Source organism: Scheffersomyces stipitis, chromosome 5 (genome assembly GCF_000209165.1).
Source record: "Scheffersomyces stipitis CBS 6054 chromosome 5, complete sequence".
Classification (NCBI taxonomy): domain Eukaryota; kingdom Fungi; phylum Ascomycota; class Pichiomycetes; order Serinales; family Debaryomycetaceae; genus Scheffersomyces; species Scheffersomyces stipitis.
Genome location: NC_009045.1, coordinates 965,606 through 978,690, shown reverse-complemented (window position 1 = coordinate 978,690; position 13,085 = coordinate 965,606). Strand labels below are relative to the sequence as shown.

Sequence of the window (13,085 nt, the reverse complement as noted above, 5' to 3'; positions counted from 1 at the left end):
GAAATATCAATTGTGACTCTAACACTCAAGATTTAGCAGAACTTAAAAGACGATATGTCGGAGGAATTGTCAAGAGCAGGTGATCAGCTTCTTGCATCCACGATGATCTTGTCGCATCAGTATGGGATTCCATCCGTAACTACAAATAACAAACACCAGAAAATTGTCAATAATAGTCACAATAGCAAAGGCAATAGTCGAAACCAGAATACTCAAAATGTTCATGACACAGAAGCGGAATATGTAACTCTTTACAGCGAACTTTCTACCAAAACCAATCATTTACTATATCTTTCGAAACTCGCAGAATTGCAGAAGGCTTCAGAGCTGGAAATCAATCGCAAATACAACGAGATTGTCTCCGAAATGGCCACAATAAGGCCAGATACACTTGAAGAGTTCTTGCGAGATCAGAATTCTTCATTTAAAACCAATTCAGTACTAAATAGTTATCTCCAGAGCTGGCTTCCGATTCTCCACGTGATTCATCTGGCCAATGAAGACATGACACTCTCGGAGCTAGCCATGCTAGACAACTTGGACGACTTGTTTCTGGTGCGGGAAGGCAAAAAGGGCAGGCAGGGGTTGGTTTTCACTGTGATGGACGAGTTCCAAAAGAATGTAGATGCTGATGCAGAATGTGCCAAGTTGGAAAATGATTTTAATAAACTTCTCATAGACGAGTTGAAACCGAAACTACTTCAATTGAAAGTGGCAAATGGAAAATTGTTAGATAAAAGCAACGCTTTGACAAAGACAAAAGAGGACCTGCTTGAAAATGATAGCAGCGTGACAACTAGGGAATTATCACAAGTGAGAGAAGCGTATGTAGGCGTAGTGAAGAAATGGAACTACCTTCTGAAAATGTGTGATTTCTTGCCGTCCTTTGTTGCCAGTTTGCCTGTGAATTGGTATAGTGATAGTAGTTTGTTTGACATTATAAAGGACTGTGAGAAGTTGGCCGAGAAGTTGGAGAAATACCAGCTGTTGGTGAATGTTGAGAACATCGGCAGTTACAGTGATCGCGACTTGATATTGTTAGAGTTTGATGAGCTATAAATTCATGAGAATAACAGAACACATATGCGAACATATGAAAGAAAACGAAACGATAATGAAACATAATATCATTCTGGTTAAAGAATGATAACTGGCATCAATTATAGCATAAAATATAATACCAACGAATGAAATGACTACCTAATTTTGAACTTCACGAAGTTCAAAAATTACACTTTTCTGTCTGATCGTACTATTATGTAGTGTACTACTATATTGCGTGTCTATTTACAAGTAATGATTTCTTAGATCTGGAAAAGTCTCTTGTTCACTACGTCCCAGTTGATGCATTCCCACATATTGGTCAAGTAGTCAGCTTTTCCCGAAACCCCGTAATCAGTGATGTAGGCATGTTCCCAGCAGTTGATTGCCAAGATTGGAAGAGAGTAGTCTCTTTCACCCTCTGCAGCTCTTTCGTTCAACTTGTTCAAGTACTCGAAACTGCCCTCATCAACTCCACCATTCAAGTCCAACGACTGGTTTTTGCCGTAGTAGTAAGGTGTACCATCGTTGTTGCATCTCACAACCTTCAACGACTTATCTGGTCTTTCTACAAGGAACACCCAGCCCTGGCCAAACGAGGAGTCCGCTAAAAGGAGCATTCTGTCTCGGAAAGTCTCTACGTCGGAAATGTCTTCATAAGCAAGCTTTTCCATCAATAAACGTGACGGTCTGGTCTTGGCAGCTTCCTCTTTGTCTGTAAGCTGTTCTACAAAGAAGTGATTATTGTGAGCCTGGGAAGCGTAGTGGAAAATATGTTGTTCAGTTGTCTGTTTGGCTGTGTGGAGCAAAATCTGGTATGGAGTCTTGAGCTCATTCTCTGTGCCATTTGTGTGCAACGTCAAGTTCAACGTCAAGTACTTCTGGTATTCTGTCCAGATACTGTTGAAGCCTTTGGCTGAGTAGAGTCCTTCAATTCCAGATTGGGCAAATTTTGTTTGATTTTTTAAAACGGGAACTTGGTGAAGACCACGGCGCACAATGCCAAACGCCGTCTGTCCAATTGTATGGCGTGTTCCCTTGCAAAACATCGACATAATATGGTTATGTGACGAGAAATCCTTGGTTCATGTAATTTTTCATTAATTTTTATGAAACTTTTCATACTGCGACATCCACAAAACGCCTGCATATAAATACTTCTCGGGTTACTTCTTGCTATCAATCTAGAGAATGTCGTAACAATGTGATCTTCACTCAATTTGCAGATGTAAATGTTAATTGCTATTTCCATATCAATACTCTATACTAGTCTTCCATACCTCTCCCTTGTATACACTGCAACCAGCAGCATATTTTTCTAAAATTCTTTAGACAGATTCCGGCTTTTGGTTCGTTTCTCGAATTGTTCTGACTACAGGAATATTCTGCGACACCCAATTGGTGTCCCGCAAGAGCTTTTTGGGGTCGTTAGTGTTGGCGTTTTTAGAAGTAGTGATCTTCTTGAAAAGATCGTCGTAAGGATATTCTTGTTCCTTGTGCTCTCGTAAAAGAAGATTCGTCTCAAAGTCTATGAACACTCTCGTGTCTCTTACTCTGAAAATTACATTGTCGATTCGAAGGAAGAACCGACACAACAACAAAAGGCATCCAGGCATCACCCGAATTTTGGTCAGAAGCATCAGAATGCCGTTATCACCAAGTTCGTCCTCAAAAAGTATCGACTCGTCGAAGAAAAGAATGGGATCTGGCTGAAGTAGCTTTTTCACAGGAATCTCTTCTGTGGTTTCGTACAATGTCAAGTTGGTTTCTGTGCCCTTGTAGTTGGGCGAATATGTCCAGTCGTACGGTTTTAGCGTATCCAAGTTGTCTGTGAACGTCTTGAGATCTCTCGTTGAGTTTTCCTTAAGAGCTTTTTCCGATTTTTCAGACAGCAGAGATTGTTTTGAACGTCGCGAGTTGAGCCATTCTTGGTGATAGCTCACTTTCAACTTACAGTCGTCTTCCAACGAGTCAAGAGCATCAAGAGCATTAAACTCAATTGCTTCTCCTGTGGTGTCATTTACAATCTTCACAACATTATTGCCAAAGATCATTTCCGGTAGTGGGAAGTCGAAGCGATTTTCACTCAAATAGTCCAATTCTGCCGAGTTTAAAATTGGTCTTTTTTGCGTAAAGATGCTCCAATTGTTTATGGTTATAGACGGCCTATCTTCAAGTGGATACGATGCCGCTGGTGACGGTATTATCACCTGGCCACAATGTTCACATTGTGGGTTGTTGCACTGGCCCTGGTGTGAATTTGCTGGAACCGACACTTTTGCAGCAAAGGAAGCTGATACAGAAGACGCAGACCCGACAAATGAGCTGCTCATAGGTGCAGACGCAAGTCCTGATGTTTCTGCATTGGTATTTTTTGATATTGTGGAGCATGACACTGAATTCGAGGAAATGGACGATTTTGACAATTCTGACGATTTTGACATTAACGACGACTTTGACGAAACTGAAGAAGACAGCCCGGCAGCTATCGGATGCTGAATCCCAGGAGGCAATCGACCCCTGGTATGGAGACTGACCATTTCTCTGGCGGCATTGACATGAACGGCCTGAAGTCCGTGTCTGGCCAGTCTGACATTAACTGGTTTCGCGAAGACCGCAGATGTAGAATTAGACACTGACGAAGACGCAGAAGAAGCAGACAACGCATTGGACGCAGTATCGGACGTACTGGACGAGTCAGACAGCAGCAGGATGTCGTTGGTGGTATTCTGTGTCGGATGGGACATTGTAAGCCGTGAAAAGTGTCGCTACTCAAAGATGAAGGAGTTGTAGAGTAGTCTCCGAATAATGGAGAAGGAAAGTAGTACGCTTAATATGAAAACTGCACGACATTTATTATGATCTTGCGACATTTGTATTGATTGTGTTTAATGTCGTGGGAATTGGCCCATATCTGATTACAGTGCCTTTTGATCACGGTACCAAAAGTAGAACAAGATTGAAAAGGATGGTGACAGTCAGAAGAAAGAGACACACTACTATAGAATTCTCACACATTTATGTATTATGCAGAGCATTTCAGTTTTCTTCTCTTTTTCATATGTTAAGAAAATTGGGTTTCTACTTTTCGCAGCCATTATCTTCACCTTAAAATGCTATGCAATTCATTGATTCTTTTATTAATTTTATTCTAATATCTATCTATCGTCACTTTCCTAGTTCAGGCTCGATCCAGAGTCGTCCAAGTCTTTTACGTCCTGACGCAACCCTTCTCTTACAGCCAACACGCTATCAACGATCACGGCGTCGACACCTGCCTTCATTTGTATCTTGGCCAACTTTGGATCGTTGTTCTGTGTTCCGTAGGTTACACACACCAAACCACTTGACTTGACCACTTGGGTCAATCTGGGGGTTTTGACCAACGCTCCAGCAGCGGAAACGATACCCAAAAGGTTCCACTTCTTAGAGAATCTAATGGCATTTTGGAGAGAAGAAGCTCTGATGTCAGCCATTGGAGCTGTTCCAGCTTCTGTCAAGAACAAAATTGGAATAGTGGGTTGCTTCAACGACATGAAAACACAGATGTCCGGGTGGAACGACGAAAACAAGATATCTCTGCCGTTCAAATTCTCGTCGTAAATCACCTTCAAGATCGAGTCACAGTAGTGGTTCATATCCAACGCGATTTCGCCCATCAGCTCCTGTTCAGCTTCGTCCAACATTGGGTACTTCAACTCTATATTGAATCCAGCGCTCTTAGGAACCTTCTTGAATAGCTCCTTCAAAGTAACGAAATTAGATGCAACTGACAAACCTCGGGCATTACCTTTGAATCCCTTGTCTTTCCAAGTCTTAGTCAACTTCATTCTACGGTGGAGATGGTCGCTGCCATCGTTGTCTTTGATGTCATCCTTAGCTCTTTCGCTGTCTGGAACCAATGGAGTTGTAGGAGTAATCTGAAATCCTAAGTTAGACAATTGGTGGGAAGACTTGGCTCTGGGTCTAGCTGATTTTGAGATAGCTGCGTCGTCCATTGAGAAGTCCTTCTTCACACTCTTCTGTTCATCATGCTGATGGTATTCACTAAGTCCCAAGAATTGTTCTGCTGTAAGAGAATGCATGGGAATGTCTACACCAGATTCAGCTACCAAGAAGTCGTGGTAGACAACAGGCACGTAGTCCTTGGTCAATTGCACATCAAACTCGACATAAGCTGCACCTAAAGAAGCAGCAGCAACAAACGACTCCACAGTGTTTTCACCCAACTGCAACGACTTTCTTCCAGACTCATTTTTACCCAAACCTCTGTGGCCAATGACTCTAGTGGAAACAAGCTGCTTCCAGTACGTATCGGAACGACCAATCGACATATGCTTGTGGGAAAACGATTTGACACAGAGATATTCGAATCTTACGTGTCCCAACACATCAAGAGTGCTCAGCTCAAGAATAGGGACGTTGATACTGTTATTGAGAGAACGCAAATTGGGTCCTACCTTGGTGTAAGCGTCCTTCAATAAGGCTACACCTCTACCTAAGGTTGTGCCCTTGCGCGAATCAGTGACCTGGTACGTTGGAATCAAATCAAACAGAACAAGCACAGTATCAGGAGTCAAACCTCCAGTCAATGTGAACAGGATTGGATCCGTAGCAGACCCATGATGGTCTTCTAAAGGAAGGTCTACAATGACAGGTGGTTCAACAGGTTTGTTGGTCAATCTATTTTTGCAGGTGATCTGCAATGATAAGGCCGTGTCCAACTCAGTGGAGAAGCTCTTTGCAAGTGGAATTTGGCTGAGTTCTACAGGTGGAGAATTGTCTCTCAAGTCTGTGGTACCAAGAGTAATGAGGATAACCAGCTCGTCGGAATCCAAGAATTTGTGCCCGAATGACTTGATTGCCTTGACTTTCTTGAACCGTTTGGAAGGTGACTTAGAACGGCCCGTTCCTCCACCAATAGACGAATTCGACTTGTTTCTCAACAGCTTATACACTTCAGTCATGACGATCTTAGAACCAGAAGTCTCGGGTAATCTGTCTATGGACAGAGTGGAGACGATATCTGAACTAGCACTGGCACTTTTAATCACCGGAGAAGCTGCCAATGATGCTGTTCTGGCCATGTTATTTTCCGGATGGTACATATCGTACAACAACAACTTGTCCTCGGCCGGTTTGAGCATATCAGCAACTGGCAAATGCCCTCTGAGACAAGCGTGTTCCATTGGAAGCCAACCTGAGTCATCGACGATGTCGTACTGGCAATTGTGGTCTAGAAGCGCTTGAACAACTTCTGTAAAGCCGTCACAAGCAGCAATGAAGATCGGTGTCCAGCCATATACAGACTCTCCCAACTCAGTATCGGCACCATTTTCAAGCAAGTATTTGACCAAACTAACAAGATTTAACTTGGCAGCCATATAAAGTGCAGTCTCGTTGTGGTGTTCTACATCTGTATAGTTGATATCGATTTTTCCCTGGCTGATCAACAGAGACAAGATCTGTGACGAGTTTAAACGCACAGCGAGAAGAATCAAATCCGGGCAGGCCAATCTGTTAGCAGAGTTGTAAATGATCAAGTTCTCAGTAGTCTTGGGATGCTTGCCCATGATAGACAAATGAAGAGGAGTCAATCCTTCCTGATCTCCCCAAAAGCTGACATCATCTATAGATACGGTAATATCGATCAAGCCCCAGTTGGCTAAATACCCCAAAAGCACATTTGTAGCCGTCTTGAGCCCGTACTGTGCTGAGTAATGGAGCGGAGTACGGTTGTAGTTATCCTTTGAGATCAAAAGAGGCTTGATGGGGGTAGCGTTAGTAGCGTCTAAACGCTTGAGAATGTAGCACAAGCCCGAGACATCTTCAGCGTCATTGTCGTTGTCTTCATTTCCCAACAGTACGAATCTAGAAATGTCCGAGGATTCACCAGGCGTGAGCTTCTGTTCTTTCAGAGCCTGCTTCTTACCCAACAGAATAATGTGTTGGTGAAAGAAGTTTCTACCTGAGATATCCAGCTGGTCAAAGAGTAAGTTGGGTGACTCTGGGTGTTTTTCCACGTAATTATCAAGATAGTTGAAGATCTCGTCGATACAAGCAGTAGAATTGGCTCCTGCTGCTTTGTTCAACAACGAAATCAAGAACTTGAGCGTAAGGGTACTCGAAGCGAGTTTCTGGTTCAACAGCTTAGCATCATCTTTATGGATGAGTTCGTAGTAGTTCTCTAAAAAGACTTGGTCGAAGGAGGTTCTTCTCTGAGGCACTATTTTGAGGAAATCAAAGTCCTTCGAAAGAGTTTCGTTGGGCTCCTTGAGCTGTTTCTCTTCATCAACGACTTCAACTCTATCTTGAGCTTCTCCTAACAACTGGAGAATGCTGGAAATGGTGTCTAAACACAGATGCAACTCTAACTCGTTGGCGAATGGCAATGCATTGACTCTTGTAGACAAGTATGTTTCTCTGTTATGGTTGGAAATATCAAAGGCACGTTTGTCAGTGCTCAAATTGTCGGTCTTCGTATCTTCTAACAAAGTAGTCAACTTTTTATCGAGTTTCTTCAAGATCTTGACAAATCCACGATGATTGAGTTCTCCGTACCATTTCAAGCTGCGGAAAATCAGCCTCAATTCAAGCAAGATAGAGTAGATTTCTTCCAACTCATCATTTGACTCCAATTGGCCCAGAACCGAACCATCTTGGTAACCCAACACTTGGACAATTTTCACCAACCGTCTCTGGTATTCATTGAACTTGGTGTCGTAGAAGTCGGACACTCTTTCGATGTCTCTGTCTAGTTCAAAGAAGAACTGGGACAACACCTGCCCAATGATTTCTGCCGTGTCAGCAGTGTCTGCAGCAGGAGTTTCAAGCTGTTCCACCACACTGTCGATGTCCTTGACGATTTTCTTCAAGTGCTTGTAGTTCATGTAGTAGATGGACCATTCTGGAATCTGGTGGGAGACAAAAGTCTTCCCAAACTTCATTTTTTCAGTTTGTTTAAGTTTCTGTCTGTCAATTGATAAGATCTAGGTGATATTCAGACAGCGCAACTGCAACTGCAGCCCCTCTGACTCGGAATCAAAAATTGATCAATAATTAAATGCTAACCAACGGACCGGAAATGTGTCTGTCGGATGCTTTAATCTATGTAAGCTGTCTGTCAAGGTGCTCTCAACAGTATGTTCACCACGACTGTCCGTCCGATAGCCAAATCAGTAGGTTGGGTCGAACGAGACTTTTTGTCGCTGTAACGTAGCCAGAATAGAACAACTGGCTTCTGTCGGCTCTATTTAAATTATAACTGTCTGCGATGGACGATGTCTGTCTGGGGAAATATTTTATATTTTGCAATTGTTACCGCTGCACGTGTGGCATGCGGGAGTTTTAACTAAAACGAGACAGACACAAACGGGAATTCCCAATTGAAGTAACTTGCACAACAAAGAGTATAAGTTGTAACTAGCCGTTCAATATGAGAACTATAGGCCAATAGCCTATATCTTTTGATCAATTGCTGTTTGAAGTCAAATTGGAAAAAGCCATGTCAAACAAATGATGTCAAACCTCCGGCGCTGGTGACTGGTGTTTAAACTTTAAGTATGCAACGGTTGACTCAAAAATATTTTACAATTCGCATTCTGGCACTGTCATCGCATTTTTTGCAGATTACAGTCTTCTGCGGAATCTAATCTGTATTGTTTCATTCTGCTAACATATTTTTAGGAATTTGGCGTATTCAACTTCACTCTGCTAAAGTCTCTCCAGTCAAACTACCATATTGCTTCCGCTTTCTGACATTTCCTAAATATCTGCTACAGGCCTACTAGGCTAGGTCTTCATGTCAGTTACTCGGACATTTTTTGCTACAATCTCTTCAAAAATTGACCCGCCTGAAACTACTTCGACTGCGAAAATCTTTCCTGGCCAAATAATTGAATTATGTAGCGGAAGTTGTCTCTAGCCGACAAAAACGGATAAAACAACCACTCATTGACTCGAGAAGGAGATCAAAGCCACCGGACCGAGTAAGATGTCACACGAGCGGAGAACCTTCTCTTCTTTATCAGTGCTCAGGTTTGTGCCTGCTCGAAAAACCCTGGAAAGCACCGGGACCGCTCCACACAGTTAAGACATAGAACTACGCCATGCTCTTCAATTTCTCTCCGGAAATGCTTGCATTGGCTGTGGCAGCGTGTAGAAACCAACTTGAAGATATTGTACGCTTCCAAAACCTCTGCTACTTCTATTTTTGCCGGTATGAACCCCAGAATCGTATTTGCGATGCCATTGAACAAACCAATATGGTCATTCCGGTTCCGTCATTTTTCTGAACTCTGGTCATCGTTTCACAAAGTACAACTACTGTAGAAACGGACTCTACCAGAGTACCCCACGAATGTTACCACTTTTGTAACTATTTATGTTTTCAAGATCTGCTAGTGAGATCACGAATATTTCAGTATGTAGCTCGGCTATAGACGGAAACACAGCTCATCTCAGCAAACGAACAAACGAACAAACCAACCGATTAAACCAAAACCACAAGATCATCTTCTTTCTGAGCTTTCATTCTTACCAAGTCATGCTTTGGCCAAACTTCGAGCTGACAATTCCGCTTCGGATTCCGATATTTCCACCAGTGCCAGAACAGAGTCCGTACCATTCTGGAAGCGATTCTATGGCAAGAGAACTACACCACGAGCTCAGAATCGCACTGTAAGGCACTAAAAGCGGGGGACACGTAAAGGATCCGTACCGCAAAGTCAGTCCGGTACAGCCTCCTGCGCCAGAGCTACCTCTGCTCTCTTTCTCTTGACTTTAGCGTCCATTCACGGCCAACGGTCCCAGGGCTGTAGTTGCCATAGTTAAGGTGAAACTGGAGTATATGGATGCAATGTATGCAGTACCCCCAGTCTCGCGTTCTCCTTCCGGATTATTGGCTTAGGTCGGATTCTGTGCTGCTAAGTTCAAGCAAACGCGATCTCGCGGTCAGCTGCTGAATCTGGCCGCCACCCACGGTTATCAGATTCCATCCGTCATCAAGAGAGAACACTATATAAGCAGCTCAAATCCCACTTCACACCCATTTGGTGATTCTGACTTCTGACAGAGATCAACTGAAATATACACGTTCCACAAGTAGAGCAAAGAAAGCTACTTTACCACTTAAAATTACTACATATTCATACAAAATGACTGAAAGTAAGTACATCCGTCTCAGAAGCCCATTTTGGCCGACTGCAAATCTGAAGAGAGTTTCTCCTGGCTTCCTAAGCATTATGGATACCAGGTCATGGTGACCGTAATCCAAATGGAACACAACTAGGTTGAGAGGAGTTGGTTGTTGGATTGCTGTGCACCGGAGGTCGGTTATTGAACCTCAGGATTCGTAAATCCGACGATTGAACTCCGGAACTCAAACTATTGTAGAACTCTTTTGATCTTTATCTTCAGCAGACTTACTAACGTTTTTAGTCCAATACAAGTTCCACCCTAACAAGAAGGCCACCATCATCACGGCTCCATTTTCCGGGGGCCAACCCAAGGGAGGAGTCGAGTTAGGCCCAGAATACATCTTGAACGCCGGATTTGAGAAACAAGCCCAAGCCCTCGGATGGGAGACTGCTGTGGTCCATCCCTTGGCAAACACCGACTACGAATCGAAGAAGACCGACGACAAGGACTCGTATGGAATCAAGAACACCAGCATTGTGTCGCAATGCTGCGAAAAGATTCACACTGCTGTGAAATCCGCTTTGGATTCCGACAGCTTGCCTATCACAGTCGGAGGAGACCATTCCATCGGTATGGCCACTGTCTCGGCTGCTCTTGAACACAACCCTGACGCATGTGTGCTTTGGATTGACGCCCATGCTGACATCAACACTCCAAAGACAACTGATTCCGGAAACTTGCACGGCTGTCCAATCTCATTTGTAATGGGTATCGACAGAGAGTCGTTTCCTCCCGAATTCAGCTGGGTTCCTGAAAACTTGAAGCCTAACAAAATTGCTTACATTGGATTAAGAGACGTCGACGAAGGAGAAAAGGCTATCTTGAAGAAATACAACATCCCAGCATTCTCCATGTACCACGTCGACAAGTACGGAATTGGAAAAGTAGTAGACATGGCTCTTGATGCCGTCAACCCTGACAGAAAGAACCCAATTCACTTGTCGTACGACGTAGATGCCATCGACCCTTCGTTTGTTCCTGCCACAGGAACCAGAGTCGAAGGTGGGTTGTCGTTGAGAGAAGGTTTGTTCATTGCTGAAGATGTAGCCCAAACCGGTTTGTTGGCTTCTATCGATATCGTGGAGACTAACCCGTTATTGGCTGAGACTGAAGAACACGTCTTGGACACAGTGAGTGCAGCTTGTGCCATCGGTAGATGTGCCTTGGGTCAAACTCTTTTGTAGATCAAAGGCATTGGTTTAAAATTACAGGTAAATAGATTACGATTGCTTTAAGATATCAATTGATATCGGGGATTGCAAAGGTCAAAAGCGAAAACTATGCATGCGTGATAGTATTAATTCAAATATTATTAACTAACAAAAAAATGTAGTTTCAGATGGGATCAAAAGAAGTTTAGAAATTGTTCTAATGTGAACATTTCAATCCAGGGCGGCTTTATTAGTGCCAGGCGTATTTCATTAGTCGTTATTACGTAATTACTAGAGAAATATGGATACCAGAAGGAAGTGAATTTAAAGTACGAACACACCAGTGCTGTAGTACTAACAACGTATTTATGATCTGTACCTAATTAATTAGATAATAGAATAAAGCAAGATAAAAGCAAGATAAGATGTGGGGAAGAACAATGTCAGCCTAACGGAAGTTGGCAGATTCCAGTAGAAGCAACCGTAACAGAAGCTCCCCATCGGCAAAAGAAGCTGGAATCACTCAACTTCCAGGGGCCGGGAGTGTGTGGGAACAAATTGGTTTTTGCACCCAAGCCAAATTTAGAGATAAGCCAACGTGAACCCCCTACACTGGGTGCAGGGGGATAATAAATAGCTGTGGAAGATGTGGTAATTACCGGGATCAGGGGAGTGGTATAAATACAAGTGGTGGTCTCAGAAATTCGCACAGGCTGTGGGTGCAAATGGGTGCAAAAAGAGCATAGACAGAATTACCGATAAGCAAGTTCTAACGAATTGCGACTACGTAAACCTCATTCTAGTGTAACAATGTTGTTTGCAGCCTTGTTTCTCGTGCTCCAGACGGCCATGGCCATGGTTATACGTGGAGTGGACACTGAGGTCAGAGCCGTTTGGTTGAATGTGACTCATCCCTATCTCAAACAGAGGTTTCCTTCTGTAGTGACTACGGTAGGATATACTTTTGATAACTACGACGAGCTAGTGGCTCTAGCAGACCATGCTGCGGTTTCGAGCGAGAAGGAGCTCTGGGGCGACTTCTTGGGCGACTACGTCAGCTTCAAATACGGTGGCTACCTCACGACTTCATTCGACTACAAGCGTGAAGACGTCAAGCTGTATGTCATAGACCTTATGGAGGGCGATGTCTCGTACTTTCCGGGGAACCGGCTAGACGAAGTGTTGGAGACTACAACGATCGAAAACTATAAGATCTTGTACCACAGTATCAATCGCTACGGAAAATGGACCGGGCAGATCTGGAGACTGGTCTCTAGAGCCATTTTTGGCGCATACTAGTACGAAATAGAGCATAAAAGTGTGCTGGTTTGAGAGGTGTAGGAGAATTGAAGAATGGCGTGACGACAGTAATTAACATTGGCAATGGGATAAAAGATATAAAAGAGGTCATTCGTTCAAAGTATGTATAATGTATATAATATAAAGATTTCAGCTTCGAATTGTGTAGATTCAACCCTGAATCAATATTGAAACAGGGTGAATTGTGGACAGATTTAATAGCAATTATTTAGCTGAAAAATACGAAAAATGCAGCTGAAAATTCAAGAAAAACACGGAATTATCTTGCAATACAGACATTATTAACTAACTAGTTCATTGATGCCATAATAATCAACAAATAGACAAATTAATTAAATAAGAAAATGCCAAAATGTGTAGAATGAAAAAAGTCTG

The 13,085-nt window shown here is 43.0% G+C and overlaps 6 protein-coding genes across 6 annotated transcripts; 3 read left to right on the top strand and 3 right to left on the bottom strand. All coding sequences in view use genetic code 12, as the record gives it.

Annotated features, from left to right (window-relative positions):
• Positions 1 to 54: 54 nt before the first annotated feature.
• On the top strand, positions 55 to 1,059 carry PICST_32223 (predicted protein; the record flags this gene model as incomplete). Its single annotated transcript, XM_001385161.1, has 1 exon — positions 55 to 1,059. The coding sequence occupies one exon, from the start codon at positions 55 to 57 to the stop codon at positions 1,057 to 1,059; it is 1,005 nt and encodes a 334-aa protein (XP_001385198.2).
• Positions 1,060 to 1,304: 245 nt separating this feature from the next.
• SOD4.1 (mitochondrial 37S ribosomal protein RSM26) lies at positions 1,305 to 2,090 on the bottom strand (the record flags this gene model as incomplete). The annotated part of the gene is made up of 1 exon (XM_001384820.1): positions 1,305 to 2,090. One exon carries the CDS (start codon positions 2,088 to 2,090, stop codon positions 1,305 to 1,307), a length of 786 nt encoding a protein of 261 aa, XP_001384857.1.
• A 279-nt stretch (positions 2,091 to 2,369) lies between these two features.
• Positions 2,370 to 3,788, bottom strand: PICST_60807 (sporulation deficiency; the record flags this gene model as incomplete). Its single annotated transcript, XM_001384819.1, has 3 exons — positions 2,370 to 3,369; positions 3,502 to 3,621; positions 3,688 to 3,788. 3 exons carry the CDS (start codon positions 3,786 to 3,788, stop codon positions 2,370 to 2,372), a joined length of 1,221 nt encoding a protein of 406 aa, XP_001384856.2.
• A 373-nt stretch (positions 3,789 to 4,161) lies between these two features.
• On the bottom strand, positions 4,162 to 8,244 carry PICST_84114 (hypothetical protein). Its single transcript, XM_001384818.1, has 3 exons — positions 7,269 to 8,244; positions 4,981 to 7,190; positions 4,162 to 4,929 (listed from the first exon to the last, which is right to left on the bottom strand). Exons 1-3 carry the CDS (start codon positions 7,986 to 7,988, stop codon positions 4,218 to 4,220), a joined length of 3,642 nt encoding a protein of 1,213 aa, XP_001384855.2. The 5' UTR covers positions 7,989 to 8,244; the 3' UTR covers positions 4,162 to 4,217.
• A 1,033-nt stretch (positions 8,245 to 9,277) lies between these two features.
• Positions 9,278 to 11,557, top strand: CAR1 (arginase). The gene is made up of 2 exons (XM_001385160.1): positions 9,278 to 10,206; positions 10,480 to 11,557. Exons 1-2 carry the CDS (start codon positions 10,197 to 10,199, stop codon positions 11,421 to 11,423), a joined length of 954 nt encoding a protein of 317 aa, XP_001385197.1. The 5' UTR covers positions 9,278 to 10,196; the 3' UTR covers positions 11,424 to 11,557.
• A 643-nt stretch (positions 11,558 to 12,200) lies between these two features.
• On the top strand, positions 12,201 to 12,689 carry PICST_32218 (predicted protein; the record flags this gene model as incomplete). The annotated part of the gene is made up of 1 exon (XM_001385159.1): positions 12,201 to 12,689. The coding sequence occupies one exon, from the start codon at positions 12,201 to 12,203 to the stop codon at positions 12,687 to 12,689; it is 489 nt and encodes a 162-aa protein (XP_001385196.2).
• Between the last annotated feature and the right edge of the window lie 396 nt (positions 12,690 to 13,085).